Below are 20,237 nucleotides of genomic sequence, written 5' to 3' on the forward strand. Positions count from 1 at the left end.
TTGTTTCAACTCAACGAACTAGGTGCCAGCCATTTGCTGATGGATTTCTCAGGACAGTGCCCTGACTAGTCAGTTTCAACTTATTTGTTTGATTTAGTAAGGGGACGTCGTGCCCGTCAAATCTGTTAGAATTCTTTGAAGAGGCAACAAGTAAGTTAGACGAGGGAAACCTAGTAGATATTATCTATGTAGACTTCCAAAAGGCCTTTGATAAGGTGCCACACGGGAGGCTGCTGAGTAAGGTGAGGGCCCATGGTGTTCGAGGTGAGCTACTGGCATGGATTGGGGATTGGCTGTCTGACAGAAGGCTGAGAGTTGGGATAAAAGGTTATTTTTCGGAATGCAGCTGGTGTCCCGCAGGGGTCAGTTCTGGGGCCGCAACTGTTCACTTTATATATTAATGATCTGGATGAAGGGACTGGGGGCATTCTGGCGAAGTTCGCCAATGATTCGAACTTAGGCGAACAGACAGGTAGTACTGAGCAGGTGGGGAGGCTGCAGAAAGATTTAGACAGTTTAGGAGAGTGATCCAGGAAATAGCTGAAGAAATTCAACGTGAGCAAATGTGAGGTCTTAGAGAAAAGAATACAGGCATGGACTATTTTCTAAACAGTGAGAAAATTCATAAAGCCGAAGTACAAAGGGATCTGGGAGTGCTAGTTCTCTAAAGGTTGACTTGCAGGTTGAGAAAGCAAATGTAATGTTGTCATTTATCTCAAGAGGGTTGAAATATAAAAGCTGCAATGTGCTTCTGAGACTTTATAAAGCTCTAGTTAGGCCCCATTTAGAACAGTGCGTCCAATTTTGGGCGCCACACCCCAGGAAGGACATACTGGCACTGGAGCATGTCCAGCAGAGATTCACATGGATGAGCCCTGGAATGGTAGGCCTAACATATGATGAACGGCTGAGGATCCTAGGATTGTATTTATTAGAGTTTACAAGGTTGAGGGGAGATCTAAAGAAACTTACAAGCTAATGCATGGCTTAGAAAGGGTGGACGCTGGGAATTTGTTTCCATTAGGCAGGAAGACTAGGACCCATGGGCACAATATTAGAATTAGAGGGGGTCAATTTAGAATGGAAATGAGGAGACATTTCTTCAGCCAGAGAATGATGGGCCTGTTGAATACATTGCCACAGAGAGCAGTGGAGGCCGGGACATTAAATGTCTTCAAGGCAGAGATTGATAAATTCTTGATCTCACAAGGAATTAAGGGCTACGGGAAGAGTGCAGATAAGTGGAGTTGAAATGCCCATCAGCCATGATTAAATGGCGAGTGGACTCAATGGGCCGAATGGCCTTACTTCCACTCCTATGTCTTATGGTCCAACTGTTTGAAATCTAGATATTTTTCTAAACAGCCTGAACAGAGATGTTATTACAAACCTCTGAAACAGGTGGGGTCATGAATCCAGGCCTCCTGGTCCAGAAGTAGGGACTCTATCACAGTACTGCAAGCATTCTCCTTTTCGATATCTGGATATTTTCCTCATCGACCTGTTTAAAAATGTTATTACGCATCTCTGGAACACATAGGACTTGAACCCAGCCTCCTGGCTCATAGGTGGGAATATTGCCTTGGCACCACATTTGAAATCTGACCTTTTTTTAGTCACTCGTGGGATATGGAGGGGTCACATATTTTGCTGGTCCCGTACTGCCCTTGAGAAGGTGGTGATGATCTGCCTTCTTGAATTGCTGCAGTCCATGTACTGTAGGTACACCCACAATGCTATTAGGGAAGGAATTCCAGGTTTTGACCCAGCAACAATGAAGGAACGGAGATATATTTCCAAGATGATGGTGAACTAATCCTGTCGGTTAACAATCAATCATAGTTAACTGCTGCATTATCCATTGATCAGCAGTCCACTTTATAACCAACCATTACTCTCCTTATGTACAGTATTCCAGTCTTATTCTTGCGAATTGTCCTGATGAGGCGGAGTTGGAAATCTCGAACTAAATGTGTCCATTTTTACGGCAACACTGGAGTTGTATGCAACGAAATGACCGCTTCAAGAAGCGCCTCGTGTGCTGCACAGCGGTCGGAGAGGGGCATGACAATGCCGTGAAAGGTACTATACAAATGCACCTCCTTGTTGCACGCTTTGGGGGCGGCGGGAAAGATTCAAACGGTCGGCTGTTGATGTCACTGCGCGAGTAGGCCCCGCCCTCGTGCACCACGTGACTGTCCCCCCTGCGCCTGCGCGGACAAGCGTGAGAAGATGGCGGACAGTGCGGAACTGAAGGTAATTTCGCAGACGGATTGCGGCTGGAGTTCGGGCCGTTCACTGTACCCTTTCCTGTGGGAGGATGGACGGAGAGCGGTGTGCGTATGTGGGAGTGAGTGAGAGGGTGGAAAGAGCAGGAAGCGGCGGCCGAGGAGGAGGGAATAGGCCGCGCTTTTCGATCATACCGAGAGAGAATAAAACTGAGGTACCGGATCCCCCGGGCAGAGCGTGGGAAAAAGGCGCGGAACTTTGCTGTTTTTTTAATCTGGCGGCTGTTGACAAGTTATAGTTTCCCCTCAATCTCTCCTCCTCCGCGCCGTCGTGGGTTTGAAGTTGAAGCAACAAACAGTGCAGGAGGCCAGGACACTAGTGCCTCATGAGGGTGATGATGGTGAGCGATCTCTTGCCCTCTCGCCTTCTGCAACCTGATTTATCAAATAACGAATAAAAGAGAATTCTTATTTCTTTCAAGCGGCAACCTTTAGGACAATTTTTGTGTAACTGAGCGGCGATTCCCCCCCCCCCCCCCCCTCTGGTATCCAGAAGGTTTTGACCCTGGGCAGCGCCGTCGCCACTTCAAGACAGAAGGATGATGGCGATCTGTGCGCTTTGCTTTTGTATCCTGCCATTGTTTTTTTTTTAACTTGAGCCACTTTATTTTTGCACCACCACCTCGATTTTAAAAATCGCGTCCTTATTTACAATTTCGGAAGTACACCGTCCGCTTTTATAGCTGCAGCTTTCCAAATGTTTTTTTATATTAAAAAAAATGCTGCAACCCGTTTCTTCTGTCCTGTTTAAGCCCATCCTGCGTTAACATGTTGTGGTGTTTTAATCTATCCGTGTCGGAGGCTGTCTCTTTTTAAGTTTGCCTAGAAATAAACATTGCGCCTCCGGAAACAGCGTGTCGGAGTTTACTTTCCTGATCGCGTTTTCTTTGCGCATCTATTTGATGTGGTTTCTTTCTGATCAGCGATTTAATAAGTTTGCTTAATATGCTGATTAGATTGAATATATCCCATATGATGTGCTGTATTGATTAAAACAGGATGGTATATTTGCGTGTTTTGATGCAAGCATTAATATGATCTATCAAATTATACTCCCGAGATTCAGATCATTCGGTGCCCTGTACGTTTTTAAATTGTGATTTTGAGAACCATATGAAATATTGCAATTGTTAAATATGACGCCGCTATTTGTATCGCTGTAATTAGGATAAAGTGCGGCTTGATGTTAGATACGCAACAGAATCGATGCAAATCCATAAAATAACCAGTTTCAAAAGTTAAGTGGAGTATGTGTGTATCAAAGTGTTTCCACTAGTTGACTACTTGTTTGTCTTTGAGCCTCAGTAGCTTAATGGTATTCCGTTGCAAGTGATCATTGTAATGCTTTGGGGGCTTTTTGTGTATGTACGTAAGTAAATGGGTCATATACTATTTTGGTCTCGGTTTTCAGTGAGGATGATGGAAAGTGAGCAAAGATGTGGGTCAAGAATCTCATTTAAGAGATTCTGGTTGTATCTGTAGGGACAGAAGGTAAAAGGAGAATCAACAGCCTTTATTGTGTTTTGTGTGGCAGTAGATTACCATGTTATCCACTTATCTCTGTGAAGTTGTTAATTCACATTAAGCAATCACACCCAGCTGAAAGCATCATATGCAAGTGAGTTTAGGCAGCTTTAAAACTGAGGATGCATCCACAGTGTAGGGATTCTGTGATTACAAAACACAAACGTAACTTGGATATGGAAATTCATGTCCTTTCTGATACTGGGCTTGATGAGGTGAAGATCGTTGTGGTTAAAAATGAACTCAATTTTCTCTGATGTTTGTGTCTAATCTGGGACTACATGATTTGGCTCCCAGAAACTGGGAAACAAAATAATTTCTTTCAACGCTAGTATCTCCATGTTACTTGTCAAAAATGGAAAAAACAGCACTAATCATTAGTATTTCTGGTCTTACATCTATACATTGTAATATTGTGTTTGAGTTAAAACTTCTTGTTTTTGTAAGCCTTCAATTTACATCTTTTTATTCTTTGTTTGTGCATTTATTGTAGTAATTTTGTGATTTGGAACATCTTAACAAAAAAAAACTGGAAAGTGGAGAAATGTTGGCATTTTTATACATTTTGTTTAAACCATGCTTTCCATAGCAATGGACAGTACGGTAAAGTAGCAGTACTGCAAATGGAAAGATCTGTTTACTAGGTACAATCCTGTAATTTTATCTTGTGCAATTCCTGAAGAAAATTTGATTTTTTTTTGCCCTCTATCTGAGTTCTTGATGTATGCACTTATGCACAATATCTGTTTGGCTGAATTTCAGAAAAACTGTAAATTTTGCAGCATTAATACAATCAACATAAACTGCATGGTCCTGATTTTGTTTTCAGTCTGAAAACTGTCATAGTCTTCTTGTTGAAAAATGTTTTCTTGGATGCTTCCTCATTTTTAAAAAAGTTGGAATTGAGTGTTTATTCATTCTAGTGTTTTTGTTTGACAGAATAGTGTAATGTGTGCAATCAAATCAATCCGTGTTTGTGGCAGTGCAAAACCTACCTGTTGTATAGTGATTGGACTTGAAAAGATACCCTACTGAAAGAACCTGTTGGAAGCCAGGCAGATTTCATATTTCCACAATACATCTTCCTAGTGTCTTAGCGTAAAATGTAACTTATCAAGGTCAGTTGACTAGCTCAGTGGCTGTTCTAGTCTTGTGCTGGTCAACAGATGCTAGATTTTCCCTCAGAAATGGCCTTTGCCATCTATTTACCACAATTAATGATGCTTGACTATGCAACTTATTCATGTTTCTGAAAGCAGAATTCCTGGCAGCTTTTCAGGTGTTCTGAATGGGGTAATGCAGTTCTACTCTGAAATTTTGATAGGTGAAGAAAGCAAAGAGTACACAAATTTAAAATACTATTCAGGATTGTGAATGGTAGTAGTTTTTTGTCCACTTGATGCAATCAACTTGAACTAAATAATGTGGAACTTCATGGTTAACACTGCTAAGAGCTGCAATGTAAAAATAATGTTGAGAATAAAACTGACATGACAAATAGTATTGTCAGTCTGTATATTGCACTTTAAAGTGCAGTACTGGTCATCTTGCCATGCTGACAGTTAAGTATGTTGAAAGAGAAAACAGCTGGTAAAATGAAGGTAAATCGTCATCTGCGGTGAGAGCAGACTGTTGACGTTTTGGTGTTTGCTGTTCAAAATTGGAAAATGAACACAACATATTAATAGTCAGAAAATGGGATACGGGAAAAACACAAATGTAGAGGATGTATGGAATTTACAACAAAGAAATAGGCTGTACAACTGATTTGGTCCAAGTCTGTGTTTATCTTCTAAGGACTGTCTCCACCTTTTCTTAACTAATAGCAGATATCTGTGGTACTGGGGATTTGTCAATATCTGTCCAACTTTCACTTGGCTTCAATACATGTGAAACTGGCTTTCTAAAAATTCTGTTGTAAATATTTGAAGAATATAAATTGCTGCTCTCATAGGGAAGGTCGGGATGTAGACATTAAAAGTGTCAAGGGATTTGAGGATAGTGCTGGAAAGTGGTATTGAAGTAGAATGTCAGCCATAATTTACTTGAATGGCAGAGCAGGCTTGAGGGGTTGAATGGCCTATGCCTATTCCTTTTCCTATTTCCTATGTTGCTTTGTCCTGCCAGCATAAAATTCTGTCTTTCTCCTTCATTTGTTTATCTAGTTTCCCTTTAAGTGCATCAAGTGCTTCTTTTGCCTCAGCAATCTGTTTGTGGCAGAAAGTTGTACAATATTACTCATGTTGGAACCTTTTGGAAACCAGACAGATTTGTTGTTTCCACAATACATCTTCCTCGTGTGTTTGTAACTTACCAAAGTTGTTGAATAGGTCAGTGGCTGTTCTACTCTGGTACTGGTTAACAGATGCCAGATTTTCCCTCAGAAATGGCCTTTTTGCACCTGTTTACTCCTGAATTTTTCATTGGGTTTCTTGGTGATGGCCTTATAATTATAGTTATGGCCTCACCTATAAGTAGAAACATGTTTTTTATCCCTACTCAGTTAGGCTTCTTTTATTGTTCTGAAGGTGTTCATTAAGCCACTGCACCTAACCTACACATCCCTGAACACTATGGGCAGTTTAGCATGGCCAATTCACAGAAGCTGCACATCTTTGGATCGTGGGAGGAAACCGGAGCACCCGGAGGAAACCCATGCAGGCACGGGGAGTATATGTAAACTCCACACAGGCAGTCACCCAAGGCTGGAATCAAACTCAGGTCCCTGGCGCTGTGAGGCAGTAGTGCTGGCCACTGTGCACCGTACTGATTTTTGTTTACCTGAAAGAATCATCACTTTAAAGAGGTGGAAAACAATGCTAGTCATCAGAAGACGTCTGAATGATTAAGGCGAATAGTAGGCTTTAGGAAAAGGCAAAAGATGGAAGAGATCAGCCATGGACATATTCAATGGTGGTGCAGGTTTGAAAGGCCAAATGGCTTACTCCTGCACCTTTTTCCATGTTTTTATATAGCTTAAGAGTAAAAGAAGAAAATGCTCGAAATACCCACGAGGTGAGGCAGCATTAATGAAGTTTTAATATTTCAGTTTGCTGATTTGATGAAGGTTTGTTAACATTAGCTCTGTTTTTCTCTTTCGGTGTTGCCTGGCCTGCTGAGTATTTCCAGCATCTTTTGTTTTATTTCCGATTTCAAACATGCATAGTACTTGGTCTTTTTTATAGCTTTGGAATTGCATTTTAAATTGAAGCTAAAGATGCAGATATTGAGGTATAGGGTTGACCAGCATATTCCACGAATGTACAGTGTCACATTTGTGACATGATCAGAGCTTGATTTTAGAAACAAGAGTAAGCCATTTAGTTCCTCAAGACATTCCATCATGCATTGGAATCGTACCTGGTTTTTAACACAATTTGCTTTTCTCATATATCATCTTTTGGATAACAACCTATTCAGATTTGAACGCTTCATATTTTGTTCCCAATCTTAGTTTGATTTGGATAAGAAAGGAGACAACATAAGAAAGGAGAAAGGTGAGCAGTGTCTTCACCTTAATCTAGAGCAGTAAAGAATGATATGCATGTTACCTATGCATGAGTAGCCTGTTTTACATGAATATCTTTGCACTATTTCCATAGAATTTATGCCTTTTTAATTGAGAGGAAAGTAGAAATAAAATTGCTGCCTCATATTTAAAGATTGACTTTGACTGACTCCTGATATATTCAAGCATTGTGTTCTTGGTACCCATTCTCAGGAATGCAGTTTATATACTCATGCTGCTAACCTCTGACCCTAATCTTATGGTTCACTGATTGTCAGGAGATTACAAATGAAAAATAGAGGTTTGTACTGAGTAAAGCAAATGTTTGTTGTGGAAACTAACCACTACTACAAAAACGGGTTTGATCATTTCTGCTACAAAGATTCCGAAAGCCATTTTTAGAATACATCTTTCAGGCCGAACCCTTTGATAAAGCAGGGAATGACGAGAAGAACAATGTCAAATATTTAGAGTTTGATTCTCTAAGTGCCAGTAGCCCTCCATTTCTTACCCACTAGATATCTTTGTGTGATCGCCTGACCAAAAAGCTATTTTATTTTTAAAGTGTGTTATAGCTAAGCCTGATTATGTTCCTTCTCACTGTTTCTAACTGGAGCTACTGGTTAGTGGAGAAGGGAGAAATCCTGCATCACTATTCTCTATGCTGTGTTAGACCCTCAACTGCCTAAATCAGAACTAAGTTAAAAATCACACAATGCCAATCACTGAGCGCTCTGAAAGCTAGTGCTTCCAATTAAATCTGTTGGACTATAACCTGGCATTGTGATTTTTAACTTTGTACACCCCAGTCCAACACCGGCATCTTCAAATAATAAATCAGAACTGTTAATCTCTCAGACCCAGGCTTGTTTTTGCCTATCTGGCCATGTTGACCAAGAATATTCTTCTCAGACAAAGGTGGTTGCTTTGGGACACAGTGTGGACTGACTTGAATTGTGATGTTAGCGATAAAGTGATGATGAGGTTTGTTAAATAGGGTGTCTGAGCTCAAGTTTAATGTGTAGCCTGCTAACTTTAATATATTATGTTAGAATGAGAAAGGGCAAGGCTTTTTTGGCATTGAATATACTTTATTTTCACCCATTATTCTCAATTTTAAAAAAAAATTTAGAAAAATTATTTCTTAAATTGGCTTAGAAATAATTTTGAAGTGTTATCTTTCAAATGTACAATATTTCACTGCAAAGCATGATGCATACTAGCACTACAAATTAAATGCTTGAATATTAAAGGAGAACATGTGGAATGTAAATGTTTGATGTATGATTGTTTATTGAAACAGTGTAGTGAGATTGAAAAAGATATCTAAGAATAATGTATGTCGCTTTCATAATCAGACAGTGTGATAAAGTAATTATTGTTGATGAAATATTGGGCATACAATATACAGTAGTCTACTGAAGTTGTGCTAGGGCTTTGTAACACACTGATCAGGCTATTCTTAGTGCACTATGTTCAATTTAGGTCAGCATACCACAAGCAGAAAATGAAAACATGTTACAGGAAATAGTGATGAGCTTGATCCAATTGTCAAGGAGATGAGCTACAAATAAAGATTAGAGAAGCTTAAGACAGTGAAAGTAGGTCCATGCCATTCTGTTGTGTATCATTGCAGGCTGAGAGAATTAGTGTCATGCTACAAAAGGTGGAGTTTACTTAGCAGAAATGAAATTGAGCTATCTAGGTAACTTCTATTGAGACAATGCTGATGATCTATCAACTTGTTGAGATTACAGAAGAAGAATATACAAGGGAAGGAAAATTGGTATTTTGCATAATAAGATGAAAAAAAAGTTGAAAAGAATGGAAAACCTGGAGTATAAATGAGTGAAGTCCACAACTTGTCAGCCAACACATGTAACCTGAGCCAATATTCACATGTAAGATCCTAGGGAGTGTTGCTGAACAGAGAGACCTTGGAGTGCAGGTTCATAATCCTTAGAAGTAGAGTCGCAGGTAGATAGGATAGTGAAGAAGGCATTTGGTATGCTTTCCTTTACTAGTCAGAGTATTGAGTACAGGAGTTGGGAGGTCATCTGGTGGCTGTACAGGACATTGGTTAGGCCACTGTTGGAATATTGCGTGCAATTCTGGTCTCTTTCCTCTTGGAAGGATGTTGTGAAACTTGAAAGCGTTCAGAAAAGATTTACAAGGATGTTGCCAGGGTTGGAGGATTTGAGTTATAGGGAGAGGCTGAACAGGCTGGGGCTGTTTTCCCTGGAGCTTTGGAGGCTGAGTGGTGACCTTGTAGAGGTCTACAAAATCATGAGGGGCATGGATAGGATAAATAGACAAGACCTTTTCCCTTGGGTGGAGAAGTCCAGAACTAGAGGGCATAGGTTAAGGGTGAGAGGAGAAAGATATAAAAGAGACCTACGGGCAACCTTTTCACGCAGAGGGTGGTACGTGTATGGAATGAGCTGCCAGAGTAAGTGGTGGAGGTTAATACAATTGCAACATTTAAAAGGCATTTGGAGGGATATGGGTCAGGTGCTGGTAGGTGGGACTAGATTGGTTTGGGATATCTGGTCGGCATGGACGAGTTGGACTGAAGGGTCAGTTTCCGTACTGTACATCTCAATGACTCTATCTTGATGTAGAGCATCAAGATATTCTGTTTTTGAAGTAACTCAAATTTTTAGGGGTCGATGACCACTTCTTGCACTTGAGAAAGGCAACCGATTCTGATGAAATTTTGATGTTATGTCCTCTGAGACAAACTTTAAAATTTTAAGGATTTTTATTATTTGAATGGATAGATGGTTGTGAAACTTATCTATTTAATTGTGGTGTGGATATTGCAGCCAGCAATATAGTACTGGAAATGTAACATCTTGCTCTACTACTTGGGTTTCTTTTAATCTCAAGACTTCTGAATTTCCTTTTGATCAATTTGGTCTTCTACAAGATGTAAAGATTTTCTGCAATTGAAATCTGAGCTCCTTCATTCTCCAAAGAATCTAAACTAAAAATTTGCTTCAGTAAGTTGGAAAATATACATTCTTGTTTAGCTTGTAGATTTCTAATTTTTGAGACCTTTTAAATTAATTTAGATAATTCAGTACTTTTCCACCTGGCCTTTTATGTGAATTTAAATGAAGAACTGCTTTTATATCAAGCCTGTTTATATTTGGGTTTCCTTTTTGTACTTTTGTGGACTTAAAGTTGCCAACAAAGAATGTAGTAATTAAAATGCTTTTACTAAGGCATGCTTTATATTCTGGAAAAGCTTCTACTTGAATTGTTTTGTACTATACTAGGGATATCAGGAGTGTACAATCGACCTGATATACATTTGAAACAGAGTTATAATTATAAGTTTAATTTCTTGGCTGTGAATCTTCCCTCATGTCTGGGTTAGTCCTTTATGGGCAGATTGCCTGCCTGTAGCTAGAAAATATGTTGGTGAAAACAGACCAGTATTTATTTTTAACAGCTCTATTTTGGAGTCTGGGAAAATCACCCCTTGAGTTTGTTGATTCTCCAGTTGCTTTGCCAGATTTAAATTACATTTCTGTTCGAGATGTTGGGGTTGCTATTAGTGACAGCATAGTAATACAAAGGGTCCACAAGCAAATCTGTTCTCTCAACGCAGGGTGAACATTGCATGTAATGTAGTGCTTTGACTTTGACATATCCCTGAATGTAGAACATTGAGTGTCCATCATTATATTAAATAAACTGTACAGGGAACATGAACTTTCAATGGCTGTTGTTAATGATTTGAAAATATTAATCTTAATCTCTTTTACAAGTGTATCTGAGAATTAACCTCTATTTTAGCATTCCAGGGATGTTGTTCCTGTGAGCTAAATCTTTTCTTGCAACCCTTTTGAAATTTTAATATAGCATGGTACATATGCACCTGATAATTTATCCAGTCTTCCTGTTTCTTGGTAACTGGTATCTTGCACTATTGGGACTGTTCTCACGTTTGGTCTTTTAATTTTCTTTTCCTCATTGTGGTTTTCCACACTCATTGCCTTAAATGCCATTTCCTAGTCATAATTCTGAGAGATGAGCTTAGCCACGTTATATCACTGTTTTGAGCGCACTTCTCACCCAACTCTTTTTTTTTTCATTAGATTAGATTCCCTAAAGTGTGGAAACAGGCCCTTCGGCCCAACCAGTCCACACAGACCCTCCGAAGAGTAACCCATCCAGACCCATTTCCCTCTGACTAATGCACCTAACGCTGTGGACAATTTAGCACTGCCAATTCACCTGACCTGCAAATTTTTGGACTGTGGGAGGAAACTGGAGCACCTGGAGAAAACCCACACAGACACAGGGAGAATGTGCAAACTCCACACAGACAGTCGCCCAAGGCTGGAATCGAACCTGGGACCCTGGTGCTGTGAGGCAGCAGTGCTAACCACTGAGCCACCGTGCCGCCCCGTGGTGTTTAATCATCTTATATAACTTAGTTTTATTAAGCTCTTACCTATGGAGGTTTAAAGAACAGCCCCTGTATCTGCCTTTAGTTCACTGTAATAATCCCTCTTTAGAATATGCTCCTATTTTCTGCAATTTTTTTCAGATTTGGAATTTGTTCCTAGTTGTAAGTGTTATTTAGTGAGGTTTCTATTGGAATGTGAAACTATATTTGATTTTGTTATCTTCCATTGTTCTTTTTTTAAGATTCCCTACAGTATGAAAACAGGCCCTTTAGTCCAACAAGTCCACACTGATCCTCAGAAGAGTAACCCACCCAGACCCATTCCTTTACCCCTGACTAATGCACCTAACATGTATTTAAAATATGTAAGACATAAATGTGTACAAAAACTTCCCTTAGAACTATATCCAGTTTTAATTTTGTTATTCTTCCTCCTCTCTTCTGGAGGTCTTTTGCTTGTGTCTGATTTTGCAGGTTGGAGCCACCGTATACATCTTGCAGTTCTTGACATGTGGCTTAGTTAATGTTGTTGAGTTCTGTGATGATTGGACAGATAATAACTGAGGCCAATCCTGTCGGTTTTCCTTTGCACATGTGTGAATGGGCAGCAGTCCAGCTGTCTTTACCCTCTCTTTCAAAAGTAGCCCAGGTCATTTGTGTTGCCACTTGCTGCTGTAAATGACATCAGGCTAGTTCAATTAGATATTGGTCCAAGAAGTGTTTAGTTTATTGAGGACTTTGCCTTGGCATTATGGTTTAGTTCATATTGGTAATACATTTTTTTTGCTTTAGCCTATTGTATTAAACCTGCTAAAAGCATCTTCATGAGTCTGTCAGTAGACTTGTATAATCAGCTATTACAGCTATCCTATGGCAGTCCTATTTCCGATATTTTTATTGTACCACTGATATAGGGGAAGCATTTTCAGTATTGTTGGGTGTGTGGTGCTGGTGTATGGATGGTGTACTTCTGTAGTTTTAAATAAACTAGAGTCCTTCACAAGATAATGCCTAATATGGCGGGGGATGATGGTTTGGTGATCTTATCTGTGCCTTGTCCTCCCCTTTTTATTTCCAGCATGATTCCCAGGGCCTGTATGGAAGAGTTTATTGTTTATTCACAGACCAATAACTGACATATTTAGTGAAACAATTAGCTTTTTGGCCATCTTCATGTGCATTAACATTATGGGTGTAGCTTTCACATAAGACCTGACATGATGTTTATAAAAAAAACATAAAATGGCCTTTGGTTATTGATTTGTTTTATAGACATTTAGTGCTTAATGTTCATATTTTATATTTAAGTTTGGATGAGAAATTGATCCCATTCTCTGATGATTTGTAAAATTGTTCACTTTTTCAATTAATCTGACAGTTTGTCTAAAACTGGAATAGAAGTTTGCCATTTGTGTCTCTTCCCTCTCCATTTCCGCATTTGGCATCTGCTGCTTGGGTTAATGGTAGCAGCTTTTAGCATACATTCAAACCACAGCTATTGCTATACAACAATGAAGTACTTGGAATGTACTGGAGAGTGTTAAAGCAAGGTCTTAGCTTAGACTGCAGACAAAACGAATTGTTACTACATTGATTAATGGCTTCAATCTTTTGAAGGTGAGGAGAAAGCGAACTGTATACAAACAGCAGCTTTTGTGTTTATGGCTGTATAACTAGAATATGCTACTAGATTGCTAACTGTATTTTTATGAGAACCAGTGTTTTTTTTTCATGGAGATAGTATAATTGGCTATCAACCACTATAGAGTGAAAGCAAGATTGAAGATGACTTTACGTAAAGATTTGTAACTGGTGCCGATTGCTGTGGTTATTCGCCAAGCTGGGAAGTTGATTTGCAGGTGTTTCATCTCTTGTCTAGGTTACACTATCAGTGCTTGGAACCTCTTGTGCTGCGTCTTCTGGAATTTATTTGGTTCCGTTCCTGCTGCTTCCGGTTGCCAGTTCATTGTTGGTATATTGAGACTAGGTGTATGTGTTTGTTGGAGTCCATGGATGAGTGCCATGCTTCTAGAAATTCTCTGGCTGTCCTCTGTTTGGCTTGTCCTATTATTATTGTGTATGGATACTAGGGACAGCTGGTCATGGCATTTAGTGGTTAATTGGAGTTCATGGATGTGGATTGCTAGTTGTCTGCCTGTTTGTCCTATGTAGTGTTTCATGCAGTCTTTGCACGGAATCTCGTAAGTTATATTGATCTTGCACATGATGGGTGTAGAGTCTTTTGTTCTGGTGAATTGTCTGAGCATGGCTGTCACTTTATGGGCTGTCATGAATCTGAGGGGTTGGAGAAGTGTGGCTGTTAGTTCTGAGATTTTTTTGTGTAGATAGAGTGCCTAGTGAGTTAGGTTGTGGCATGTCTTCGACGTGTTGTTTGTCTGGTAGGCATCTGTGGATGAAGTTGTGGGGATTCCTTTCTTGGTGAACATTTTGTAGAGGTGTTCTCTTTGCAGGTTGGGAGTGCTCGGTATGTTGTAGACCCTATACCCATCGTGTTCAAGACCAAAGTAATTTGCAAGATTTCACGCAAAAACTGCATGAAACACTACATAGGATAAATAGGCAGACAACTAGCAATCTGTATTTATGAATACCAACTAGCCATTGAAGGTGACCACCTGTTCCTAGTATCCATATACACAGGTGACAAGTGCCACAAATTCGACTGGGACAACACAACGATAATAGGAGAAGCTAAACAGGCAGCCAGAGAATTTCTAGAAGCATGGCACTCATCTATGGACTTTATCAACAAACAAGTTGACCTAAACCCAGTATACTGGCCACTGCAATGAGTGACTGGAAGCAGCAGGAATGGACCCAGATAAATTCCAGAAGTCACAGTATAGCAGCACTTCACAGGAGGCTCCTAAGCACTGAGGATGTCACCTAGACAGGGGACGAACCGTCTGCAAATCAACTTTTCAGCTCGGCGAACATAGCCACAGCCGTGGCATTGAAGCTGACTGACTGGTTTTAATTTTAAGATTGTTAAAATTGCTTTGAAGAATCATAACAATCTAACTTGAATTTCAACTAATCATGTGCTAACTAGAGTGATCTAATGCCGTTGTAAACATATGGTCTGTCTTAGCGATTTTTGACAAAATTTGTAGCTCAGGTTGATGATAAGTATGTAAGTTAGCTCGCTGAGCTTGAAGGTTTGTTTACAGACATTTAGTCACCATTACTAGGTAACATCATCACTGAGTGAAGTGCTGGTGATATGTCCCACATCTATTTTACAGGTCTTGGTTTCTTAAGGTGGGTGATGTAATTTCCGTTTTATTTTCAAGGGAAGGTAGGTGGGATCTAAATCGATTGTGTTTATTGATGGAGTTCTGGTTAGAATGCCATGCCTCTTAAGTATTCTCGCGTGTGTCTTTGTTTCAGATGTCCTAGGGTGTGTGTTGTCCCAGTCCCAAGTGGTGTCCTTCTTTGTCTGTATCTATAAAAACTAATGATACTGGGTCATGTCTTTTGCTGGCCAGTTGGTGTTCATGTATCCTGGTGGCAAGTTTCCTGCTAGTTTGTCCGATTTAGTGTTTTTTTACAGATCTTGCATGACATCTTATAAGTGACATTAGTTTTGCTGGTGGTATCTATTGGATCCTTTAGGTTCATTTGTCACTGTTTAAGTGTGTTGGTAGGTTTGTGGGCTACCATGATGTCAAGGGGCCTGAGTAGTCTGGAAGTCATTTCTGATATGTCTTTGATGTAAGGTAATGCGGCTATAGTTTTTGGTTTGGTTGTGTCTGCTTGTTTGGGTTCATTTCTGAGGAATAAATGAATTGTGTTTATTGGATATCTGTTTTTCTTGAAAACATTGTATAAGTATTTTTCTTCTGCTTTTTGTAGTTTTTGGGTGTTGCAGTGTGATGCCGCTTGTTGAAATAATGTTTTGATGCAGCTCCATTTGAACTATTTGTAGAAAAGTGTCACTGTGCCAGTCTTTCTCTTGCTCCTTGTCTACATGGATTACAAAACAATGTCACACAGAATGATGCTATTTTGTTCAATGAGCCTGCATCAACCTTCAACCATCTGTTTGGTTCATCTAATTTTCTTCCTCCTAGTTCTTCTTAAAACCCTTTGGAAATTTATTTATTTGTTCCAATTGAGATGAAATCTATATACCGTTGTTTATGGTCAGGCATCTCATATGCCTCCATTCTAAAAGCACATTTCCTAAATTGTCCTTTTTGTTATTCTGTGCAGAGCTATCATTCTGTCAACCTGAAGAAGATGACCTGCTATGTAGCCATTGTAGCTTTCCTGGGATGTTTCAATCTTAGCATATATAATGTGCATAAGACTGATTAACAGACTGATAACTTGAGGCTTTTCTACTTAAGATCAATGGTATATTTTAACTATAAGATTTTAAAACCAACTGAAATGTAAATTTTCATGCCTTTTTCTGCCATACAATTTTAAACCATTTTGGCTGCTCTTTTTTTTTCTTTCAGTGATGGATAACACACAATGAGGGCATATGTACTTAAGTAAGGCCAAAGCTAAGTATTAGAGGTGATCTAATGTGGCTGTGTTGGTTGGTATATTGTCTTTGGTTGGTATATTGTCTCTGAGTCAGTAGGTGAAAGGGGAAAGATTTAAAAAGGACTCAAGGCGGGCAACCTTTTCATGTACAGTGTGGTGCGTGTATGGAACGAGCTGTTAGAGGAAATAGTGGTAGTAGGTACAACTACAATATTTTAAAAGGTACCTGAATAGGAAAGATTTAGAGGGATATGGGCCAAATCCTGGCTAAAGGGACTAGGTCAGATTGGGATGTCTGGTTGGCATGTATAAGTTGGACCGAAGGGTCTGTTTCTGTGCTGAATGACTTTATTATAAAAAATTAGGCTCATAATCCTTTACTGTACTGAAGAATGTGCTGTCTTTCAGATGAGAAATTAAATTGAAACATCATGTACTCTCTCTGTCACATATAAACTATGTCATGCCACTGTCTTGGGAAAGAATGGGTGTTATTCCCAACGTCCTGGCCATGGATGCATAAATAATCAGTGTCACAAAAATAGATTACATGCTTTTTATGGAATCTTGCTTTATGTAAATTGGCTTTCCGAAATTGTTAGAATGAGCAGATTTCAGATGTATTTTAAAGACTGTAAAGTGATTTTATTGTGAATGTACTGTTTAAATGCAAGTTTTTGTTTTAAACTAAATGTCATACTTACCCATTTTCCTCAGGTTGTCCTTATATTCGGCCGTTTCATTTCCTAATCAATTTGAAAACAAACTGTTGTCATTGTTTTTGGAAATTTTGAGCTTCAAATATATTTTGTTGCTTGGGTGGAAGATTAATCTAGAATCTGTGGTTTGTTTGAACTGAGAGTTCAACTATATTCATATTTATGCAGATAATGTTTGAAACAAACCATTTTCAGGAACTAAATAAAATAAATTCTGTGCCTCATCCAAAGAAGGATGATTGCATAAATCTTGCACATCTCTATGCAAATAATTTCACTTAAAATTGCAGCACTTCCTTTTTTGCATATTATGAAACTAAAGTTGCCTTCCCTTGAGTCCCTAGTTTTCACTCACTTCAGTGTCTTCCATTAGCCCTCAGATATCCTCAACTGAGCACCTTTGTCCAATCTGATTCATGTGATTTATTGTGTATCTCAGAACTGAAAACTGAACCCAGATCGTAAAAATTCAGCATGTTAATGAAGACACATAATCATCAATGCTAAATTAGGGTTCATTTTTTTAAAGAAAGATTGAATTGGGAAAATCTCTTCAGTACGAAAGAAGTGAAAATGATTATTTGTTAAGTGTCCCTATGACTTTAATGCTAAATTGTTTTGTGGCATTGCACTTAAAATTTACTTGCGTTCAGTAAGATGTGGTACTGTAGAATCATTGAGCAACTCTACCAATTCTCTGTCATATTGCATCCAGCTTTTGTCATGTTTTAATTGTATACATATTTATCAGACCTGTTTCATACGTGCTTGCATTTAAATTTTCTTCCAGTGATTATCTCAAAAGATTAATTCAGTTTTACTGTTTAGAATGACATCATAATTGAACTGAAGAAAGCAGTAACGCGAGCTTACCGATAAGACTGCCATCAGAAAATTACTCAAAACTTAGTTGTAGTGTTCTAAACCTTTTTCGAAAAGTTTTGTTTTAAAACAAAAAGTGTTATTTATAGCTGTGCAACTCTAGCTTTAATGCATACTACAGTCTCTCATGTGCTTGAGACTGATTAGCAGCCTGATAACTCGAGGCTTTTCTACTTAAGATCAATGGTATATTTTAACTATAAGATTTTAAAACCAACTGAAATGTAAATTTTCATGCCTTTTTCTGCCATACAATTTTAAACCATTTTGGCTGCTCTTTTTTTTTCTTTCAGTGATGGATAACACACAATGAGGGCATATGTACTTAAGTAAGGCCAAAGCTAAGTATTAGAGGTGATCTAATGTGGCTGTGTTGGTTGGTATATTGTCTGAATCAGTAGGTGAAAGGGGAAAGATTTATAAAGGACCCAAGGGGGTAACTTTTTCATGTAGAGTGTGGTGTGTGTATGAAACGAGCTGCTAGAGGAACGAGCTGCCATTTGTAATACTCATCGATTTATGGGGAAATCTGTAATCTCAACTCAAAAAAGGACTTCTTCTGCCCTCTTCTCCATGGCAACAAGAAGCAAATTAACCTTGTAGGTATTTTTAATCAACCCATTCAGTAATGTTATGACACACTTCTGGAGCTGTTAGGACCTTGAAGTCGGGCTTTCTGGCCTGGATGTAGGGACAATACCACTGTGCTACACTTTAACCTTGTAAGTAGAAATACTAATTGTCTACTTGAGAGTCCAATTCTTCTCTACCTTGGAAGTAACTGGATAGTTTACAGCACAACTGTTTACAATCTGGTTTATTTTACACCTTTCTCAGACTTTGTGATATTCTTTAGCCTGCTCAGTTTAAACTCCGAATTCTGTTGTTGCCTCCAAGTATAAATATCTTGCACCTTTTTCCTAGTAACACAATCCAAACCTCCGTTTGGTCTCTCGATTTAAATCATCCAAACCTGCTGTCAGGCAGACTCAAGAATAAGTCACATAACCCCTTCATTTACTCTTAATTTTATTTTGGGACAGTGGCTTTAACGTCTATCAGACTACAACATCCATGGCTCCCTTGCCATCGTTTTTTTTTTATTTGATTCCCTTTTTATTTTGCATCGTTTAACTCTTCCACCCTTTTCTCTCCTTCAAACAAAAAAAACCGAAGAACTGCAGATGCTGAAAATCAAAGAAAATTGGAATTGCTGTTCTGAAGAAGGGACATGGATCTGAAATGATAACGCTGCTTTCTGTCCACAGGTGCTGCCGCACCTGAGTTTTGCCATGCAATTTGATTTTCTTTCTCTCCTTCCACCTTTTGGAAAGCCCTCATGTGCATTTACCCTGCTAGAGCTACCGCCTAGAAGTCAATTTTCTCTCCTTAAATCTGACTCCTTCCTCTGCTTGGTATTGTGTTTATATCTTGCACAAGTTCATCATATGGTTATTTTTGTGGTCAGTTGTTGTCTCAGAAATCAAGATATAGCCAATGCAACAAATGACAGCAGCAGTCAAACAAGGGAGAAGAAAACAATACAATTAAGTTCGAAGGAAGAATGGGACCCAATTTTCAAATAAAATGGAAAATACTAAGAATCAGATCACTGGGAAAGCATGCAACTATCTTCCTGCCACAAAAGACATGTCCACTGTAGCAGAATAAATACGTATAAATTTCCTATACAGGCATCTGACTTTATAATGATTTAGAAATGAGGTCAAGGTGTTAGTGGATGCAGTAGGGATTAATTTGCTATAAAAGAATTCAGTTTGCTGAAAAGACTAGATAAACTAGGATTGTTCTCCTTTTAATGATGTGAAGATGCCTTTGTCGGGCTGGGGTGGACATATAGGTAAAAGATCAAAGAACATGCAATTTGTGCAAATGTATTGAACAAACCCAAATGGCTGTTAAGTTTTTAATCAGTTAGAGTGGAGGTGCAGGTTTCAATTGATTAATATGTGAATCCCAGAATTTCTTTCAAGTCACTGTCCTGAGGTAACTTAAGATTTATCAGTGTAAAAGAGATGACATCTCAAGTCAGACAATGTGTTTCAGGTGTGAGGCCTTGTTTAGAGTTTGTCTGTGTCTTAACCTGGAGTCACTGGTTTGATTTCCAAAGTGGGAATTTATAAAATGCCACATTGGCTGACAATGTACAAGTTGTGTGCTTTTTGAACAAAATAGAATATCTGCGTGTGTGTGTGTGCGCGTGGGTGAGATGGTGTGTGTATGTGCATGTGTTGTGGTGGGTGGTGTCCCCACATGTAATGATAGTATCCATGCCAATGCTCTGTGTTTTTCAGTGGTTGCCATGACCAGAGTTGTATGGTGTTGTGGTTGATGTTGTCCTGAAGGCTGGGCAGTTT

At 39.0% G+C, this 20,237-nt stretch overlaps 1 protein-coding gene across 7 annotated transcripts in view; it reads left to right on the forward strand.

Annotated features, from left to right (window-relative positions):
* Positions 1 to 2,157: 2,157 nt before the first annotated feature.
* Positions 2,158 to 20,237, forward strand: part of pias1b (protein inhibitor of activated STAT, 1b) — a 152,735-nt gene continuing 134,655 nt past the window's right edge. For 2 of the 7 annotated variants that reach the window (XM_087981411.1, XM_087981417.1), the window contains exon 1: positions 2,292 to 2,443. In XM_087981411.1, coding sequence (XP_087837537.1) covers positions 2,321 to 2,443 — 123 coding nt within the window. In that variant the 5' untranslated portion in view covers positions 2,292 to 2,320. Of the gene's footprint in view, positions 2,257 to 2,290; positions 2,444 to 2,510; positions 2,630 to 20,237 lie in introns of those variants that run through there. The other 5 variants (XM_087981412.1, XM_087981414.1, XM_087981416.1 and 2 more) reach the window with 5 other exon arrangements.

Source organism: Chiloscyllium plagiosum, unplaced genomic scaffold (genome assembly GCF_037043375.1).
Source record: "Chiloscyllium plagiosum isolate Xiang-an unplaced genomic scaffold, Cpla_swu_hap1 HiC_scaffold_39, whole genome shotgun sequence".
Lineage (NCBI taxonomy): Eukaryota > Metazoa > Chordata > Chondrichthyes > Orectolobiformes > Hemiscylliidae > Chiloscyllium > Chiloscyllium plagiosum.